Source organism: Eleginops maclovinus, chromosome 19 (assembly GCF_036324505.1).
Source record: "Eleginops maclovinus isolate JMC-PN-2008 ecotype Puerto Natales chromosome 19, JC_Emac_rtc_rv5, whole genome shotgun sequence".
Taxonomy (NCBI): Eukaryota; Metazoa; Chordata; class Actinopteri; order Perciformes; family Eleginopidae; genus Eleginops; species Eleginops maclovinus.
The window spans coordinates 87795-109960 of NC_086367.1; the positions used below are offsets into that span (position 1 = coordinate 87795).

General features: G+C 38.5%; 2 protein-coding genes across 4 annotated transcripts in view; both read left to right on the plus strand.

Annotated features, from left to right (window-relative positions):
- Window positions 1-11720, plus strand: part of apoba (apolipoprotein Ba) — a 44013-nt gene extending 32293 nt beyond the window's left edge. Inside the window, exons 25-29 of the mRNA XM_063908918.1 lie at window positions 232-7803; window positions 7924-8035; window positions 10243-10275; window positions 10386-10572; window positions 10708-11720. Coding sequence (XP_063764988.1) covers window positions 232-7803; window positions 7924-8035; window positions 10243-10275; window positions 10386-10572; window positions 10708-11349 — 8546 coding nt within the window. The 3' untranslated portion in view covers window positions 11350-11720. The remainder of the gene's footprint in view (window positions 1-231; window positions 7804-7923; window positions 8036-10242; window positions 10276-10385; window positions 10573-10707) is intronic.
- A 4031-nt stretch (window positions 11721-15751) lies between these two features.
- Window positions 15752-21686, plus strand: ldah (lipid droplet associated hydrolase). Of its 3 annotated transcripts, none has more exons than XM_063908449.1 (7): window positions 15752-16117; window positions 16917-17065; window positions 17617-17751; window positions 18182-18351; window positions 19236-19476; window positions 21067-21149; window positions 21332-21686. In XM_063908449.1, the coding sequence occupies exons 2-7, from the start codon at window positions 16927-16929 to the stop codon at window positions 21518-21520; spliced, it is 957 nt and encodes a 318-aa protein (XP_063764519.1). In that variant the 5' UTR covers window positions 15752-16117; window positions 16917-16926; the 3' UTR covers window positions 21521-21686. The 3 variants fall into 3 exon arrangements, with proteins under 3 accessions (XP_063764519.1, XP_063764520.1, XP_063764521.1); XM_063908450.1 differs by having other exon boundaries at window positions 15757-15889; XM_063908451.1 differs by having other exon boundaries at window positions 16117-16236.
- The last annotated feature ends 480 nt before the right edge of the window (window positions 21687-22166 follow it).

The window sequence follows — 22166 nt, forward strand, 5'->3', positions numbered from 1 at the left end:
CCAAGATATACTTGTATAAGGATTATTAGGGACAGCGAAGAGCCATGAGAAGAGAGGCCAGGTTAAGGGCAAAATATTTTCTGTCTTCAAATGTCCCTTGTATATGCATTAAATACATAGAAGGACACAGAGGAACATGTTCTTAAATGCAGTGGGTCAATTACTTTATAGTTTAAACAAAATAAAACAAAGTCACACCGAATAAAATCCTTTCTGTCTGTTTGTTTCAAGGAACTGGGATGATCTCAGGAAAAGCCGATGATAATTTGAAGTATCTTCTGAATAGTTCCTTCAGCCATAGCCTCATTGACACAAGCTTCAGTGTCATAGAGACATTAAGGGTAACCAAGATATTAGATGCAAGAGCCAACTACAAGATTGAAGCCTCTAGTCCAATTGGCCTGCAAGCATCTCTATACTACTCTGCTAAGTCAACTTCAACTATTGATTCAGATGAAATCTCAGGAGATGGTACAGTTGATGGATTGCTCAAAATAGGTTCATTCTACACCAATACCTCCTACACCCACAACTATAACATGCGTCCACTTGATGGAAAAGGAAGAGGAGAGTCCAACCTGCAATTCAACTTGCCATTCATGGAAGTTCACAACATGATCCAAGGAGTTTACGCAAACTCTGAGTTGAACATTGTGTCCAAAACCAATATCCAAAAGGATGTCCTCAACCATGTAGCCGATCTCAAGTATAAAGATGCTCAACTGACCCTAAAGTGCGATGCAGTTGCCTCAGCCATGGGTAAATCGGTCAATAACAGAATTGAGCTTGGCGTTTCCAGTCAAATGGCCATCCTCAGAATTGAGTCACAGGCAGATGGTGACTCAAATAGAGCATTCTCACTTATAACAGGATCCCTGGATTCTAATGGTCTCGAGGTCAACTCTGAAGGTTCTTTCACATTGGACACAGGTCGTGGATTACACAAAGCTTCTGTTTTGGTTGGCAGAAATGGTCTGACCACAAGTGGAACTAACATCATTCAGTGTAGCCCTGTCACAGTGGAGAATATATTCAGTGGTGCCATTGACAACAATGGAGCATCCCTTTTCTCCAGTGTCAAAACAATGGCTCTGGATAGCAGGGGAGAGCTGAACATTGAAGTTAAAATCACTGCTGCTGAAGTTTTTTTGAATGGTGTCTTCAAGGGCCATGCATATGATGCAACCACAAGAAACAACATAGACATTATCTTGAACCGAAGGGCTCTGGCCTTTAATAGCAATACCATGGGGACATACAAGCAGATAAATACAGAAAATAGCCACACACTTACCCTAACTTTGTGGACCCTAGCCCTCCAATCCAAGACTAAAAACCTAATCTGTGAAGATATTCACTACAAGCAAGACACCAGGATAAATATGAAGCCATTTGTTATGTCATTTGATTTGTCAAATGACATCAGGCTTTATGATATCAGTTTGAACAATGAAGGCCACATGAAGCTTGAGCCAATTAAGATGGATCTGAGTGGAAGTATGAAGGGAGCTTATGGAGAAAAACATAACATTAAACATACCTATGAGCTAAGCATTGACAATATGGCTGGTAAAATGAAATACAACATGTCGGGGAACTTAATGGAAGCCCAGCTAAATCACAACTGTGAAATTGAGATTGCTGGACTTTCCTCCAAGTCAAACTGCGAGGCACAAATACATTCAGAACCTCTACGTTTTGACAGTACTATTCGTACCATGGCAGAGCCTTTCAGGCTTACTTTTGATGCGAACGTAAACAGTGATGGAGAAATTAATCTATATGGAAAGCACGCCGGACAGCTGAACAGCAAGTTGTTGATTAAAACTGAGCCCCTAGCTTTTATACACTCACATGACACCCGGGTGTCAACCACACATATGCTTCCAAGTGGAGAGTCTTCCACTAATTTAGAAAACAGGTTTGATGGCCTCCTGACACCAAGTGACCAATCTCTGACATGGAAAGTAATATCTAAACTAAGTAACCATGCTTATAACCATGACATCAGCACTTTTAATAATCCTGAGAATATTGGATTACGGTTTTCAGGAGTAATGTTAACAGACATTTTCAAGAATTTAGGCAAAATAGACAAGAAATCAGAAATTCAAGAATTCAGTATGGCTGGTTTCCTCAAATATGACAAGAACGGTGACTGTCACGTCATTGACATCCCATTCGTTGAAAGCTTTCCTGTTGCTTTGGAGCAGTACAAGAACACACTTGTACAAGCCTTAGTATCACTTCAACAGTTCATCAACAATTTAGATGTTATTCAGCACTTCACTGACGTCAGAGCCAAGATAGACAGGCTACCTATGCAAGTGACAAACTTCATGCAAGAAATGGACTTGGAGAACAAAGTAAATAAAGCAAAAGCTAAATTTGATTATCTGGTCTATGAGTTTGCTGTAACTATAAATGACTTGGAGGTTGCTGTGAACAATTTGAGAGAGATCACTGAAAATACAGTAATGAATTTTGCCACTAAAGTAAGAGATCTCATCCTTACAATTACAGAGAATGTCAAGGCTAGACACCTTGCCAACATGATAGCAAATGTCCTTTCACTCATTGGAAATAAGCTTTGGTCCATTGATGAAGAGTATGAAATTAGGCATTCACTTGTCAAAGCACTTGATACCATTGAAGACATCATCAGACAGATTGATTTTCAGAAGCTCACAGAAAGCAGTTCTGTGTGGCTTCGACAATTTGATTCAACATTTGAAGTCTTGGAAAAAATCAAAGACAAACTTTCTGAAATGAAACAGGCCATTAAAATCTTTGATTTTAAAATGTTTTTTCAAGAAGTAAAGGATTACCTCCTATCAATAGATATGGCAAATTATTTTAAGCAGCTGTCATATAGAATCCCCTCTTCGGAGATAGCAAACATCATGGAATCTATGAATGATGTTATTGTCAACTGGATTGATGAATATGAAATAGCCAACAAAATCAATACGCTGTATTTTTACATAAGGGATCTACTTTTAAAATACAGACTTGATGAGAAATTTAAAGAATTATTGGATCAGGTAGTGATTCTGATCAATGCATTTAAAATTGATGAGACTGTGCGGTTGATTGTAGAAACTTTCAAATCTGTCAATTTTGAATTTGTTTATGATAAAATTATGCAACTACTGCTCAGTGTGACCATACAGCTCAAAGAAATTGAGTTTAGGAAAAGCATTGATGAGCTTCATAAACATATGTCATCAATGCTTAAGTCACTAAAGGAATTTGACTACAGTGAAATTGTTGACAAGTCCAACAAGAGGATTGCTGAGCTAACAAATGATATCAACAAGCAGATTAAAAGATACGAGATTGTGCAAAAAATTGAGGCAATAAGGGCATTTTTCAGAGAGTTCCAAAGTTCTACCTTCACATATTTGGACAACCTAAAAAAAACAAAACTTGCTGATGCCTTGAAGAAATTGAAAACTGTGATTGAAAAAACATTTTACAATGACATCAAGATGAAAGTGCAAGATATTCTCGAAGATATGCGACAAAGAATCCTTGACATGGATATCAGACACGAAATGTACATTTACCTTCAAAGAGCAAGTGAATCCTACAATAATGTTGTTGCCTACATTTCCGCACAGTTTAACCAACTGATGGATGAGATCAGAAAACTAGCCAATGATAAGGAGTTCATCACCCATATGAAGCAAACTGTAGTTGGAGTTCTTGTTGAACTGAAATCAGTTGAGATTAAAGTTTCCACTTTTACTATACCTCTCACTGACCTCATCATTCCAGCATTTACAATCAACCTGAACAAACTGCAAGAGATCAGCATCCCAGCTCAAATTTCAGTACCTGAGTTCACCATTCTCAACACCTACACAATTCCTGCCTTCACCATTGACTTTGATGAGATCAAAGCAAACATAATAGATCTCATAGACGACATCAGGGCATTTGAGATTCAACTTCCTGACCCTGGGGAAATCTTTGGTGAGCTCAAAGTTCTCTACCTGCCTGAATTACCAGATCTCACCTTATCGGAAATAAGTATTTCAGAAATAACATTTTCAGCCTTCATCATCCCTAAGTTAAATGTGAGTGATTTTAAAATCACAATGCTCCAAATTCCAGAGTTCACATTGCCTGAGTTTCAAAGTGGCATTTGTATCCCAGTCTTTGGCAAACTTCAAGGAGAATTTACAGTAAACTCCCCACAGTACACTCTTCACACTGCAGGGAAGATTGAGAACTCAACATCCACATCAAAACACCCACAGTTCACAGCCACTCTTACTTCTTTTGCCAAATCACCCATTGAGCCCCTGGAATACACATATGAAGCCACTGCACAATTGGAAGCTCCTAGAATGAAGAAGTTACTTTTCACAGAAACCATGAAACTTACACATGTGGCCTTCTCAATAGATCATGAACTATCCATGACACTCACTGGCTCTTCCGCGGAAGCTTCTGCTAAGACCACTGCCAAGGCTACAACCCAAATGTACACTTCAAACCTGATCAACAATATGGAACTTACATTAAAGAACGGCATCTTTGCAGTAATAGACACAAACTACGACCACATCTTGGACATTCCATCAATTGAAACTTCAAATCAGGTGTCGGTGAAACAGAATACAGCAGCCAGTCTGGATTCAGGTAGAATAACTGTGACTGGTGGAACTACTGGTAATGGACAGTGGTCCATTCAAAACTATTTTGATGAAGGTACATACAAAAGTAATGCAGAATTCAACATCAATTTTAGCACTGCCAAATTTAATTTTGTAGGAGAAACAGACTGTAAGACCATGAAATTGAAGCAAACGCTGACCGCTGAATCCATGATCTTAAGCCATGTCACTGTTGTAGCAAGATGGGAAACTGAAGTACCATCTGTTAAGAACAGTGTTATGATTTTTAAAGCAGAGGCTAATATTTTGGACTTAAAAATTGCAGTGATAACCTCTCATGCTGCAGAATTTACTGGAAGCCTGACTGGATTAATGGCCAGCTCTCTTGAATTCATGGTCCATCCATTTGAAATTGTGCTTGATTTTAAGAATAAAGTAAACTCCAAGATGTTATTCCCATTGAAACTTACTGGTAAGGTGGATCTCCAGCAGGATTATGGTGTCATATTAAATTCTGAGAAGCAGCATGCTTGTTGGTTTACTTTTGCAAGATTTAACCAGTACAAATACAATCACAACTTTACTGCACAAAACAATGAACTGGAAATCTTCTTTCACTCATATGCTAACGGAGAGGCTAATTTGGACTTTTTGACGGTTCCTCTAACCATCCCAGCGATAACTCTACCTTATCTCAATATTAATATTCCTGAGATCAGAGAGCTCTCTCTGTGGGAAAATGCTGGATTTGCAGCCTTGCTCACCAATCCTCAACAGTCATTTGATATGAACCTGAAAATCAAATACTACAAAAACCCAGATACACACATCTTTGAATTACACCTTGAACCAATTTACAATTCAATTATTGTCAATGGCAACTTCATCCAGGCTCAATTTGAACAATGTAGAGATAAAGTAGTTGCAATTCTAAAAGATTCATACAACCGAGCAAAGTCACATTATATCAAACACAAAATAGACACCTCTAGTCTGCCTCCTAAAATCTTCACTGTCCCTGGATACAAAATACCAATATTGAATATTGAGGTTTCAGCTATTAGTGCTGAGATGCCGGCATTTAGTTACTTTGTCCCCAAGGATGTCAGTACACCAAGCTTCAAAGTTCCAGCACTCGGTTTTACTGTGCCATCCTATACCCTTGTTCTACCATCTTTGGGTTTACTTCTTATCCATGTTCCAGAAACTTTAAGTGAAATACAACTGCCCACTCTCACACTACCAGCCATTCAAAACAACATGTTGATCCCAGCCATGGGTAACATAACTTGTGACTTCTCTTTCAAATCCACTATAATCACCTTAAATTCTAATTCTGGCATTTTCAACAATTCAGACATAACTGCATGGTTCAGCACTTCCTCAACATCAGTGTTTGACATTTTAAATGGAAAAATTGATGGCACCACCAGTTTGGCAAAGACAAAAGGAATAAAACTGGTCACCACTGTGTGCCTAGAACATAAAAATGTAGAAGCAAACCACAAATGTGCTGTAAGTCTCACCGAAAGGAGCATGGAAACTTCTCTAGTAAACACTGCAAACATTAATCTACCCTTCTTAAATCTACAGTTCGGTCAGGAACTCATCGGAAATACCAAGACAAATGCAACACTAGCTTCTAAGAAGAAAATAATATATGTGTTTGACTTCCCTCTGATTAAGTTTGTAGGAAAAGGAAATCTTGATATGAACTGGGTACTGGAAGTACTGTCTTCCAATGTGTCATTAGAGACCTCTACGGAAGGGAAGTCAGACATATCACTAATGGACAGTTGTAACTTTGATGGAGAGCTAGAAAATGTGGCCAATATTTACCTTAATGCCAATAGCCTGCGATCAACAGTGAGGACTGTATTAAACTCAAACATTGACAAACAGGAGAAACTAAAACGAAGCACATACTATAAAGTCTTCCAGTTTGATGTAAATAATACCTTGGCCCTTGAGGTCTCATTACCGCGAATGTTTGCGACAGTTTATCACAACAGCAGTAACAATGTTGATATTGCATCTTTCAACACGAATGGAAAGTACATTGTTATAGGAGAACTAGATGTTGTTCCTCTGACAACCTTAAAGACTACATTAAACCTTGATGCAAGTCAGCCAAGTAGCTTGGGTAATACAGGACTCATTCAGATCATCAACCTTGCTATCAGCTTGGACAAACAGTCTTTCACTTGGAGTGGTAAGGAGCAGCTGTCATCTCTCACCCATGCTTGTGATTTACTCATGTCCAATGATGAATCCGAAGTAAGAATTGACTTGACCGGATCAGTGGAAGGCCACCAAGCTTTCTTAAAGTCAGTTAGGCTTCCTGTATATCAGAAGACAATCTGGGATGTTCTCAAGTATGACCAGGTCACAAATTTGGACGACTTACAATTTTTTAACATCTCTTCCAACATTGTGTACACAAAGAGTATTTATGGCCAGGAGTATACAATACCATTTAAACTATTTGAAAACAACATGACTTTTAACATCCCAGAAATTAGCATTGCAGTGCCTTTTTGGATAAAAGAAATTCCACTCTCAATAAGGAAGATAGACATGCAATTTGAAAAGCCAGATATCCCTGATCATCTCACTCTTCCCCCTCCCATATCAGTTCCAGCATTTGATGTACCATACACCAACTTGCATGTGGGACCCTTTACAATTGATCCTAAGAACCTAAACTTGCCTAAGGTTATCACCACTACAGCCTTTCAAATCATGTTGCCTCTTTTGCCAATAATGTCAGTGCCCAGTTACAGCATTGAAACAGAGTATCTACAGGGGAAAATATCTTTCCTTTCATTTAAGATTCCACAATATGAAATCACAGTGTCATCTTTCACACTACCATCATCCTTAAACATTGGAGAGCACAGTATCAGCGTTAATAAAATCACAAACCAGATCTTAAACTTCGAACTTCCAACCATCATTATACCTGAGCAAAAAATTGAAGTCCCTGAAACTGCCTTTCATCTTCCATCAAGTATGTTTATACCAGCTTTTGGAGCCCTCAGTGCCACCTTGAAGGTTTCCTCTCCTCTATATAATGTGTCAACCACTGCCAAGCTGGAGAAAAATAACTCTAACCTTATCACTTTGCTGAATTCCACATGTACTTCTACTATGATCTTCTTGGAATATGACCTCTCTGGTAAGACAGGCACACACTGTGCTTTACGTAATATGTTGTGGTGATTTATAGAGCCAATAAGTTGCAATACAAAACAATATATATCAAATACAATATTACATTTTGTTTATGTCCCCCCAGCCAGTGCAAATCTTGGATTAGATAATGGAGTATTCGATCTAAATGGAAAGTGCAACTTGATTCACAATGATGTGAACTTTGACTGGCAACATGTTTTGTCACAAAACCTGAGGTAAGTGCATACACTATTTTTGCTTTTTAATTGTCTGATTAAAGATTGAGGTATTATAAAATAATATATTTTTTCATTTCGCAACACAGGTTTGCACAACTAATGCATTGGTAGCTTAGTCAATTATAATTTATAAAACAGAATAAGCAGTATTGCATTCCTGTAGTGCATTTAACATTATGCAATATTAGCAGTGAAAACTTCAACAAATATTTTTGAATTCTGCACTTTGTCTGGAATTTAGATTAAAATACAACAAGGAACCCAGGTTTCTTTAAAGATTTGGTCAAAATCATCTCTGACGTTGCTGGATTATCCTGTGATTTATTTCCTCCATTGTATTTCCTACAATAGGTTCTCCAGCAATAACATTCATGGCTGGGTCCTTCATTAGCATGTATCCCTGTAAAACCAATGGGTGGCAATTACATGTGGGATCTAGACAAATAAGACTAATAAATCTGAGTAATAAATAAAAGTGTAATTTAATGTGTCCTCATCTAATCTGGTGATGAGACATTTTTTCAGTTCTAACTGATTTTAGTTGAGCATGGTACATTACCTGTGATATAAATAAAGTGTGTGAAAGCCACAGGAAGTCATTCCTGCCTTTAGCCATCAGACTGTTTAACTCCTCCCTCTGAGTGTCAATATGCATGTACTTATCTTTTTCAAGTGGATATAATATATACACTGTTTGCACAATTATTAGGTAAGTGAGTATTTTGAACATATCATTTTTATACATATTTTCCAACTCCAAGCTATATAAACTTGAATAACTATTGGATTTAAGCAAATCAGGTGATACGAATTTGTAATGATGGAGGATGTGGCCTAAGGCAGTGGTTCCCAACCTTTTTTTTTTTTTACCAAGGCACCCCTGAAAATATTTCTCAACCCAAAAGGCACACCTACTTTTCGATAGATAGTTTTGCGAGTTCATCCTGAGCTCTGCTGTTTAAACTAGTGGCTGATATTAATGAGAGAGGATTAAACGGATCCCGCCACCGCTATTTTAGTGGACAGGACTTGATGTAGTTCACTATTTTCACAGCTATTATTAGTTTATCAACTCCACTGTACATGTAATAAAATACAGTTTGTATGAACGGAAGTTTATCAACTGAAAAAAAAAATTTGGAAAAAAAAGATTCTAGGGCACACCTGGACAGTGCTCACGGCACCCAAGTGTGCCGGTTGGGAACCACTGGCCTAAGGGGATCAACACCCGATATCAAGGTGTGCGTAATTACTAGTTAGCTTCCAAAAATGGGCCAAAAGATAGATTTTTATGAATTTTACAAACTCCAACATTTTAAAGTCTTTCAGAGGGATGCAGCACTCTTGAAATTGATAAGATATTGGGCTGTGATCCAGGGTTGCAAGATACATGTTGAAAAAAAAGACACAGTTGCCAAAGATTTGAGAAGAATCAAATGAGAAGCTGCCAGAACACATTACCCAACAATGCTGTTATATTCCATAACTGCAACCTACCTGGAGGGCCCAAAAGTATAAGGTGATCAGAGCTCAGAGACATGGCCAAGGTAAGGGAGGCTGAAACCGGACCACCACTGAACAAGACACATAAGGGGAAACATCAAGACCGGGCCAAGAAATATCTGAAGACAGAGCTGTCAAAGGTTTTATTGACTGATGAGATGAGGGTGACTCTTAGTGACCAGATGGATGGTCCCGCTTCCACTCAGATGACAGCAAGGTGGAGGTGGGGTTCTGGTGTAGGCTGGTATTATTAAAAATGAGCTAGTTGGACACTTTCTGGTTAAAGATGGACTCACTCGTTAGGCAGACGTCCCGGGGGCGAGGCAGAGGCAGAGAAGGGGGCGTCGAGCAGACAGATTCAATGGAGAGGAGCACGAATCAGAAAGGCCCCCGACGGAACAGGAGTCGGCATGGCCCCCGACGGGACAGCAGTCAAAAATACAATTTGCCTAATAATTGTGCAGACAATGCATATATATTTGTTTTTCTTATTTGATAATTTATTGGACATTTACTACATTTGATATGTTTTTATATCTTACTTCATTTGATCTTTTTATTGCACATTCTTATTCCTTTTTTATATAGATATTTTAATTTAATTTATCTTCTAATTTTATTTTTATTATGGAACATTGTCATAAAACCCAATTCCCTCTGGGAAAATGTAAGTATTGCTGATTCTGATTTCTGTTTGTCAGGGTGAAGCGCAAAACCCCTCTGGCTGATTCAATGTAAGGTATTTTTACCCAAGGAAGATTTTCTGCAAATTTAAATTTCAACAAAGTTCTTGCTCATGAAATAGAAAATGACCTTCACCAACCACTGTTTCTTTGTTTTAAAGGGAGTCTCGTCATACTTTAAATGTTGATGTGTCAAGCCGAACATTTTTTGATACGAGCTTCCGCTTCGCTTCCCGCAAAGATGGCATAACTGCTTCTATGTCTTGTCCATCATCTGGTTTCCTTGGATGGCAGTTTCAGCGGAGGTCTCCGTCACAGTTGTATGGAAAGCTTTTTAGTCGCTGCATGGTAAGACATCTAAAGGTACTTTATTTGCAAATTGTAAACAGCAAAATACAAGTAAAACTACAAATGGAAGATTGCATTATAGCGCAAAATGACATTTTAACAATTATTATTCACAATTTCCTTCCTCAACTTTAGTCTTCTCCTGAAAGGGATACCGATGTTATCTCTGCCAAAGCTATGCTGAAAAACTCTAAGAAGATGATCTTACAGATGTCATGGAATTTCGACTTCTTCCACAATGTGATTGAGGGCACCAAGGACAGGATCCCTGCTATGACAGACACTGTCTTCAAGTTCTTTAACAAGTACCACACTTATCACTTTGGCTTTGATCTAAACCGGGGAAGAATGAAGCTGAAAAACACAATTTCTAACGTCATAGAGAGAGCCTATCATGAGATGCCCCTATCTTTTAACACATTGCATAATTCATTCAAACACTTGGCTGATCAATTAGAAAGCATTTACAAGAAGGCTTCTGAAAGCTTGAATTCGCTGAGTGTGCAGGATGTTATATACAGGTTGTCTCATGAGGCTAGACAAGTGTTGAAACATGGTGAAGACAATATTCATCTTTTGTTAGATAAAGTCACACAGTCCTTAAGTGACATAAAGTTTACATTACCCAGATCTCAAGAAGAACTCTCAAGCCTGGATTTGCTTAGGCGAGCTCGTTCGTCTGTATCCAGATTCACTGACATGGCACTGCTAAGGTTTTTTTACCAAATTGAGAAGATTACTAGATTAATCAGGGAAATACACTTTACCTTACCTTGAACTGATGTTGCTGTCAATGGAAAAGAGACCATGGATAAATGTATGTCTTTTACTAGATCTGTGAATGTTCAGCTAAGACATTCTGTGCACAGGGGTTTTGATATGGTTCAAAAAACAGCTAGTGACCTGCTTCAGATGATTGCTGAAAAAGCAGAGAGTTTTATCAAATACCTAAAAAATGAAAATGTCAATATTGCTTCTCACGTTGATGCCATCTATGCAGAGGTTCTACATTCCTCAAATCAACATACCGAGGAGGCAAATAGATATGTGGCTCAGTATAAGGAACAAGCCAAAATGCAGATTCAAAAGGCTTATAATGCTGTTAGTATGGAGCGTGTAGATAAGGATGCCAAGGAGTTTATCAGTATTTTGCAGTCCCATCTCTATAGAGGGTTTAATGAAAGCATAGATCTTATGAGAAGCACATCCCAGAAAACAGCACCGTACATCAGAGTGAGCAACAAAGAAATTGACTTTGAAATTCCTTTACCTTTCCTTTGGAAGTCTTTTAGTGATTGGCCAATGCAATCCAGTGAGTCAGCCTGAGGAGTTGTTTCATTATGGCAGAGAGAATTGATGTCTGTTGGAAAAATGTATGCCAATTTACCTATCCATTTTGTGTGAGTTGTTACTATTTGAGATTTCTTGGAAGATGTATACAATTATGACCCACTGATGCCCTGCATGTAGGTACTGTTTAATGGTGGGGTTCAATTAAACAATACAAAATACAGATGTTTGTGTTTGTCATACTGTCTAAATATTATCATATTTAATCATTAGACCTGGATGCCCCTTGGAGCCACACGGCGGGCCAATGACTGGGGCTTCGAAATATCAAAATATAACACAAAATATATGTTTAGATAATAAAATAAATTGTTCAGTATGAATCTACAGAAATATTATAAGATGATTGAAAAAGTCAAAAACTTTCTTGAAAAGATCTTAAGTTGATATGGAAAGCAGGTTTCATTAAAGTGTGAAAAAAAAAAATCTTTTAGGTATAGCAGGTTGTAAATGATTATCTTGTATAGAGCAATGAGTAGATCAATTATTTATTAAGGTTGTATGGCTTTTATGGTAGCTCCTACAGTGAACAACAAACTGAATATGGTAAAAGCTAAAGCCCTGAAAATATTTAGGGGGCCTTTCGCTCTGCTCCACTTCTTGCTGTAATGATGGACATGGGAGATATGCCACTGTAAAGTAAAATAAATAAATAGATTGGTTTGAACCATTTCATGGAAACGAAAGGACTTGGTTAACAACTCCACTATGCCTATTAGCTCACTACTTGGAATTTCTAGATATAGCCAAACATTCCAAAACAAAAAATTCGGAAATAAACAAAAATCTAAGGTGGAGGAATTTGGAATCTTTAATATCAGTGTGAGCCTGTACAATTGTGGCTAATCCCCGAAAATAATTTAACTTCTGGATCCCGAATAACAGGAAGAGAAAGAAATTGCCTGATGCAACAAGGCAGTTCCTATTGAAATCAAAATGAAGATCATACAGTATCTTCCCAAAAAACTTTGTGCACATTTGTGTGCGTTTAATAGTTAAAAATGGCCCTTTTTCAACTGAATTTCTTTATTGTGAAAAAATGCACTTTTTTTCATGTCAAATATAGTTTAGGTAGGCCTATAGATCTTCTACTATGCTTAAAGGTGACATATTATGCAAAATGCACTTTTTGATGTCTTTTATACCATCTTAAAGAGAGTCCCATGGCGCTTATTTGTGCTGGAGGACCAGACCGAGGAGTGAGGGGGGTGTTTGTGTGTTTGAATGAAACGGGGACAGAGAATCTAGGACGCCCTCGTTGAATTTTATCCAATGAGAGACAGGAATGCTCTCTAGTCGTTCTCCTTCAGTCAGTCAGTAGTGCTAGCCTAGTAGGCTAAAAAGGGACTTGAAACCTTTTCATCAATATAATCTTTCTGCCAAGCTTTTAAAGATGTTTGTCGGCATATTGAGTCGTTATTTCTTTATTTAGTAGCCCTTGCTGAGAGAGAACAAAAAAAGTAAGACAATAAATTCGCGGATCAAGTCGTAGTCTACTCTTAGTATTTACCTTCAATAAATGTGAAGGTGAATGTACACATTAGCCACTGTTTTGTTGTCTAAAAGTACACATAATCATGAAGTTGCAGCTATGTATTTGCCTTGAACTACAGTGTTGTGTTGACTGTTTCCACGATCGTTTGCAAACGAGGAGCGGAGAACTGTGCATTCCATGATTCCCTGCTGAATGACGTTGTACCGGAAACGCGACTGAACGAAAGAACAATTCTGAAGGATTGTTCTAGGCGAACTGACCGACGCAAACTGAATCCCGGAAAATAATCATGAAATCCATCTTGAAATGTTACACAGTAAGAGGACGTGTCGGCCAGCAGCGCAGTAGGGCCTGGCTCAATTTGTGGCATTTGCAAGCAGTGGCAAGTACTTCCGGCGGCAGCTGCAGATGCCACTAGCTACCACAGATGCCAGTACTTGCCGATGGCTGCTGAAGGGGAATTACCACTGGATGCCGAGGCAAATTAACGTTTAAGGTAGTTGCCATTCACTTTCCGTGGCAAATGCTGCTGTTTTAACACTTCTTTATCGTGGAAAATGTCTAAGTCAAGTAGAGGGCGCTTTCTCTGTCGAAGTGTAGGCTAATATCTATAATAATAGATTAAAGTATATATATATATATATATATATGTTTTCATATTTCATAATAAAATGTTACTAACTATCATCATGTGTTTTAAGTACCTTACTGTTTAATATATACATCCAAACCATTATTACAGTATGCAACATTCAGAGTGCATTTTCGACTTCTGAACACTTTGCTGGGAGAAATATACGTAAGGTGAAGTAGTGGCTTCTGCCGTAAAGCACTGGCATCTGCAGTAAAGTATTGGCATCTGTAGTGGCATCGGCTGCTACCACTGGATACCGAGTCAAACTAGCTGCACCTTCATTGATAACACTTTTGTGCATCAATAATTATGATCAAAACATATATGATGATGTGATCATATACAGAGTGGTTTTACTTTAAGTATATTTTGATGTGAATACTTTTTTCCCTTTTACTTAAGTAACATTTTGAATTCAGGACTGTTACTTCTAACAGAACGTTATTATGGGGGTAGATAAGTGTCAGAATTATTTGTGCGAAAAGAAAAATAATTGGTGTGTAAATGTTTGATTTATGTGAAACAGACTTTCAAATAAGAAAAACATATTTTCACAAATAAAATGAAAGATCTGTGAGTACAATAATTACATTTGTGAATCTCTAACATTTTCAGGCATTTGTGAATCAATTTTGCAATTATCGACCGAAAATGCACTTGTGCAACTAAATTCAGTGCTTGTGAAACTCATTTCTGTGTTTGCTGATCTCGATTCTGTGCTTTTGGATCGTCTTTTAACACACGGAGTTTTGAGAGAAACTTTCCATTGGTCTCGACTAAAATCGGCTCCTGTCACTCGTTTATTTTCGGTAACCACGTGATGGACTGCCACCTACGACCCTCACGCATTTCAAGGTTTTATATTTGATCACATTTACTTTTATTATTGTTATTTTAGTTGTACTCATGTTCTATGCCTTTTAAAAACACTGCTGTAACGCACATATTTAAAAATGTTGGACAAATAAAGTAAATACACCCTGATGTTTTATATCAAAATCTATTTGTGCCTTTAGAAAATATAAACCTTGGCATCTCACTGGCAGTGGGAATTTAAATCAGTTACAGCACACCCTTAACTCTGTAGCCAAGCCTAATGACACCAGTCTACACGTTGCTGTGTCATTACAGACATTTCTTTATGTTAATTATTTGTTGTTCTTAACTAGTAATAATACACCTGGTTCATCATAGCAAGCAGTGGAAGCTCCTCTTCAGAAGCGACAGCGTCAGCTCGGCCTTCAACCCTCACTCGCCATTATTTATGTTATGTTACAATATATTTGTATTACTATGAAAAAATATAGCACTGTCATTTATTTTTTAACAAACCACGTTCTCCAAGTAAATCTGAATCTAAATTATAATTAGGATATTTTTGAAAAATAAAGATCACACATCAGTCCTGTGTACAGATCAGTGATATATAGTCATGCCTAAAAAGCGACATTTTACACGATAATTACGTGTTAAAACAGCAGCATTTGCCACGGGAAGCGAGTGGCAACTACCTTAAACACTCCTTTGCCTCGGCACCCAGTGGCAATTCCCTTCAGCAGCCATCGGCAAGTAGTGGCACCTGTGGTAGCTAGTGGCATCTAGTGGCATCTGCAGCTGCCACCGGAAGTACTTGCCACTGCTTGCGCTCTCTCCGGCAGCGTCCAATCAGCGACGGATACACAGTAAGGGGGCGTGTTGGTGGCTGAGCGTTTCCCTGAAGGATAGTGTGGTGGTTCCTCTGTTATCGCCCCGTCAGAGATCGCGCCTTGCGCCTCGAGGAAATGACAAATAAAACACTTGGGATGCGGCTTAAGACCCAAGGAAAATACACGAGTAAGGTAAACGTGGATGCAAGTTAATAGACTTGAAGATCATGCGAAGCAGCTTTGAGATGCAGCTCATGATACAGCTATGGAGCATTCCTGTGAACATTGGCTATTTGAACTCCGCCCACTGATTGGACGGCCCATCTGTCTGTAAAACTGGCTCACGGTTTGCCTTCCCTCGCGCACTCTTGCCTATTCTCTTTTTGCGTCACTGGAATCCACCGGAAGCTGCTGACAGCTGTGAGTACCAACAAAAGCGATATTCGTTGTTGGTTAATTTTAATATATACTTTTACAATTGAAATGTTGTAGGAGTGTGCGGGGTGGCTGGTGCTGCCCTCCTCTGTCATTTATTTGAGGTGATTACTCCTGCCATCTTCTCCAATGTTCCCAGCCAAAGCCTTAAATTAAGTAGCCCATCTTCTCAATGTGTTGTTACCTCCATCTGATACTGTGTGGGTGCTGATCATTTGGAAATGCTATGAATTCTTACTCCAGAATTTTGAATACGACAGTCAGCACATGAACTAAACGGGTTTAACCTTTGAGCTGTTAGATACTATCACCTTTGAGCCTGGCTGTTGATCAGCTAACATTATTAAGAGCAGTTGTACGACATTATTAAATGTTTTGTGATAACTTTTACAGTTGCACTCGTTTAATATTTATGAATAAATGTTTTTACAATGTGATTGAAAGGGTTCAGAATGTGCATGATGACTTGTTAACTAAAATTCAAGTTTCAAGGTTTCAAGGTTTTATTTGTCATATGCACAGCAGATACAGCGTATATGTTGGCAATGAAAATCTTATGTCGCGTGCTCCTCCAACAACTCCACATACATGGTGCAAATAAGATAAATAAAATAGTGCAAAAAGAGAAGAATATTTACAATAACAACAATAAAGATTTGAGGATGTGAAATATATACATATGTGGAATACATTGAAAGTATTTAAACACTTTACACTGTTGAATGTGATGATAATGATGATACAATGAAATTCATTCATTCATTTTTTCTCCATGCTTCCTCAGAGCTGGTGCGATGGACAGAGTGGAGAAAGAGCGGAGGGATGAACCACAGATAGACTTCATCTACTGTCACAGAGCCATCACAGAGGTCCTGAAGTTTGGCTCCTGTCAGTTACACTCTGAGCATAAAGTGCTCTTTCTCATCATTCCAGGTTTGACTAATATTATGTATTCATAAACTTAAATACAATATTAAGAAAGACATTTCTGGAGGTAGAGCGGCCTGCTTCGGTTGTGTAAGTGCAGTCCTGAATGAACAAGTACGGAGTGTGGACTGGACTAGTAGCTGAAGAGTTGCCAGTATGCCTCCTGGGTAATGCAGTAAGGGCAGCTTTGAGCAAGGCATCCACTGGTTCAAGGTGCAGAGAAAGCCCCCTCACTTCACCTATACATTTATGCATTTGTATTGGTCCTGTTTGTCTTTTGATGTAATGTCAATAATTCCATAGTACACATTTAATTTTAACTGTGGGATTAATAAGTTATGTCTATATACATGTTATAATGGTAAATATATTTTATAGGCATCTAAATTGTGTAAAATGCATTTTATTGTGAATTTCGTTTTGATGTTAAGTTTTTCAAAAGTTCAACACTTTAACAAATGGCTTAAGGTTTCTTGGTTTGATTTATTAGAAGTTGTCAGGATTTCAAATTGCACTTTGGAAGGAGGAAATAAGATCTTCTGCCGTCTTCTATTCAGGTAACCCAGGTGTAGTGGGCTTCTACAAAACCTTCATGCAGACCCTCCAGAGGAAGTTAGGATACCGTCACCCAGTGTGGGCAGTGAGCCATGCTGGCCACTGTGTACCTCCAGACTCCATGGACATGGTAGAAGGTACAGATTACATTCTTGATTCTGATTGGTCAGTTTGCAAAATCAGTGGTCTGATCTTTCCCTATAGCAGACTGTTGCTAAAGATGATGATCTTATTAAGTGACTATGCCAGTCATATCAATCCTCAGAAAGAAGTCCGGTCAGTGGTGGGCAAATAAATCATTTGTTTTTGTGTTTTTATCGAAAACCGTAGAATACTTTTTGAATATACATTTTTATATTTGTAGAGCACAAAACTTTGAATTCAGCCAGGAAAAAAAGGGAACAAGAGTAGGAAAGAGGTTAAAAGACCGAAAGCTAGAGGAAAGATAACTCCACAGATGAAGACAGACAGGATTGCACATGCACATTATCTCTTGTGTAGAAAGTATAGAGAAACGGGAACAATTTTTGACATAAAAAAAGACATACTGCAACATTGTGTATACAGATGCCTCCTCAGCAGCTGAGAGTGATGTGTTTGGTCTGGACGGGCAGATCGAACACAAGCTGGCCTTTCTCAGGAGACATGTTCCTCGAGACACCAGCCTGGTGCTGCTGGGTCACTCCATTGGCTGCTACATTATCTTGGAAATGATGAAAAGGAATCCTGAAATCAAGGTGAGTTAAAATAGGGATATACAAACTTCCGCATTGGTCAAATTGAAGGATTGGAACACTTGAGTGAGAACGATCTGCCCTAACTTTAAAGTAAATCAGGGTGCGCCTCCTCTCTATGAGAAGCAGCTACTGCTGCAGGAGGAGCGCATGCTAGGGGAAAACTTTCCTATCTCCAAAACTCCCCCAAAAGTTTTAAGTGTTGCTGTTGATCCATTTTGTAATGTGTTAGCAGACGGCGCAGACTCAGCCCTTAGAGCAAAATTAAAACTGCCCAGGAGTCATCTGTCTGAGGGAAAATACATTACATTGTTCATTATAGGCTGTTTAGGCCTGATTACGCTGCTTCATAATGAAAGCTTTTATGCTTTTAATGTGACAGGACTCTGTTGGCTTTGCTTATCCTAATCAAGCAAAGCCAACACGTGTATGCAAAAACAATGTTGGAAACTGTCGGAGGTTGACAACTCCATGATAGGGGTCCAGCATATAAACATAGACCTTCTCACAAACATTTTAATCTTCAGTACTGAGCCATTCAACGGGCTGACCCTGTGCACACCCTAACTCTTATATTATTTCTACTGACCACATTGATTATATTCTATTATTTTCAAATACAGAGCACTTCTTTAAAAAAGGTCACTAATGCATAATTCCTGCTAAAAAAGATTTTAAAGTGAGCAGTTCTCCCCCATACCCCCAATCCCTATATACCCTGTGTGGTTGGCATGTTAAGAGGAAGCAGATTCAATATTAGAAAACCCACATTTTTATTTCAGGGCTTTTCCATATATTTTTATCCCTCTCCTTATTTAACCTCTATAATGATTTGTCTATTTACATGTCCTATTGTGCTCTTTGTAACGCTCTGTTTTTTGATGCAGATTCTTAAGTCCATCATGCTGTTTCCCACAATAGAGCGCATGGCTCAGACTCCTCAGGGGAAGGTCATGACCCCTTTGTTGTGTAGACTGCGTTACGTGGCATACCTGCCTCTCTTCCTGCTCTCTTTGCTGCCTGAAGCCCTCAAAGCAGGCCTGATCCGACTGGCGTTGGGCGGCATCTGCTCTCTGGACCACACTGTAGTTCAACCTTCTTTAGATCTACTCAGTGGAGACTCTGCTGGTTTGTTACGCTCCGCTCTTTACTTCCATGATGCTCAAAATGGTCACTCTTTGTTGAGAATGTTACCACCTTATTTTTCAACCTTCAAACACAAAAGCCATGCAAAGTGTAGTACGTCTGTGGGGCAGCAAAGAAGTCACTTCTGCACTTGTTAGGGTCCCGGGGCCTCATTGATAAAACTTTGCATAGGATTCATGTAAAAAGAAGCGGTACATAGGAACAGAGGAAGAAAAAAAAACAAAATCACAATCAACTCAAAATGCGGCGCTGTTTGGGACAGGGGACACCATTATCACATGTATATAGACATACCCTGTCAACCTAGTGCAATCAAGCTGGGTTTGCACATATACGTACAAACATTTGGGCAAAATAAAGTTGTATTTATTTCATGATTTCATGTTCCAGCCGTCAATCAGCTGTGCGCGGTGTATTCACTGAAAAATGTGCATCTCAACCCCCCAGCCGCATCTCTATCATCCAATTAAAGGAAAAAAACGAATGTGTCTTGTGTGCACAATTGACCAAATACATGGTGATATTAGTTTGCATACCTTTTGTGTTTTTAGGAGCGACGCTTCAAGTCTTGGTGAACAGCATAATAATAATTAACTTTATATGCAGTAGAAATGCAAAACGGCAACAGTTTAAAAGTAATATTACTTCTGTTTACCGAATATTCGCCTTACGTTACTCGCGCAGGTTTGCCCGACTTCCACATGAGCCTACGCAAACATGTATTCACTGCACTACTCTATAACATAAAGTACATTCAGAAATAGTTTTGAATATGTTTATTGCAATTGAAAACTGAGTGATGCAAGTAAACATATTCAAAACTATTTCTGAATGTACTTTATGTTATAGAGTGGTGCAGTGAATACATGTTTGTGTAGGCTCATGTGGAAGTTAAGATCGCAAGGGCTCCCTCAACAAAAAGCAAAGTGATTTCCTTATTGAATCTCAGCATATTGCCGGAAATAAACTGTATGGCAAACATGTTTATGATACTTAACACGTGTTTTTCAGCTGGATAATCCGCAAATAAAATATTAACACAACCAGTTTTTTAGTGTAAATGCAATCAGCAGAAGTACAAAGCTATCCATAGGCTATAAAGGAACTACAGCACGGTCGCATGGCTGCGTATCACCGTCGCAAAATCGTGTCAACGGATGGCGTTATTTTAGTCACTTGTTAGCATCCCCTGCTTTTATGAGACAAAGCAGGTTTGGACATTCACCAGTGGGGATTCACGTTGTAGAACAAATAGTAACATCTTTTAAGCTTGTGTTAACCACAGACCTTATTTCAGGCTAACAACCCAAAAAAATAAAAATAATAACGCCACCTTTATTCAAGGGAACCAGAAGGGGTAACATTCTGACTCCTTTCTGTGTTTTAGGACTCGTCCCCCCACCATTGTCTGAAAAATGTGTTTTGTGCCGGGTTTGAACTCACCATAATACTCAGCTTGTGCTTAAGATGGATGTTTAGCTTTGATTCCACCCACACCTTTGTGTCATTTAATAATTCTTGAATTTCAGACACAAGTCAATGACCAGGAATGTGCTTTGCTCCTCTTTGTAGCCAATGCAATGTACATGGGGGGTCAGGAAATGAAGAAAGTATTGGAAAGAGATGACATAACCATCAAGAAAAACCTGGAAAAGGTAGGAAAAAGCCTACATAACCATCAAGGAAAACCTGGAAAATCCTACACAGAGTATAATCACAATGCGACAGTCGCATACTTGCTACTTCGTGAATATTTGATAACATTAAAACCAAAAGTTGCTTGAATCATCAGTTGATGTTGTTTTTAGACGTCAGTGTTTATCTGTTTCCATTTCAGCTGATATTTTATTATGGAGCGACCGACCACTGGTGCCCTGTTCAGTATTATCATGACATCAAGCAGGACTTTCCACACGGGGACTTCAGACTGTGTGAGAATGGATTCCGCCATGCCTTCGTCCTGGATGCAGGAAGAGAAGTTGCCCAGATGGTGTCTGAATGGATCAGTGTGGATTATAGGACATGAGTTTCCTGTTTTATTTCGGTATACTCCTCTGCTTCCATCTGACATGGACACATTGGGACCAGGAGCTTGTCATGAGCAGAGATAATGCAATGGATTTGACTATGCAAGCATAGTGATGAAGATAAATTATATATTGATTTAAATACACATTATCAAATTATTGGCACACTGTTTCATTATTTGGTGTTCATCTATAATATCTTAGATTTTTCATTGGTTGTCTTCTGTCAAACATAAGCAGATTGTAATTGAATCAGATTTAAAGTGAAGAAACATTTAGTCATAGGTGGCAATCGTTAAAATGTAAATCATACAGGATTGATAATCAGAGCAGGTGGAGTTTACATATGATTCACAAAGCAAGATTGAACCCAAAACAAGCACAGCGTTTTAGACACAGGATGAATTGGGATCACATAATTTCTCTTATCTTTCTAGAAATGATAGTAAACCATACATTCGATTTGTATTTACACATTTATGTCCGAAAACATTCAGGACTTTGTTCTCAAAAATGATTTCCATTGCAGCGGTCCATCAGTGGTGTGCTTCCACTCCACAGCAGCATCAACACTCAAAGGAAATGTGTTGTGCTGTACATTATACATCCATATCACATCCTGACAAATAGCATGATAACTATTTT

Excerpts from the sequence above, each read along its gene's own strand:
- ldah (XM_063908449.1), top strand. The coding sequence starts at position 16,927 with ATGGACAGAGTGGAGAAAGAGCGGAGGGATGAACCACAGATAGACTTC. Across the intron at positions 17,066-17,616 it reads GCTCTTTCTCATCATTCCAG|GTAACCCAGGTGTAGTGGGC; the intron begins GTTTGACTAATA and ends TCTTCTATTCAG. Across the intron at positions 19,477-21,066 it reads ACTCAGTGGAGACTCTGCTG|CCAATGCAATGTACATGGGG; the intron begins GTTTGTTACGCT and ends TCCTCTTTGTAG.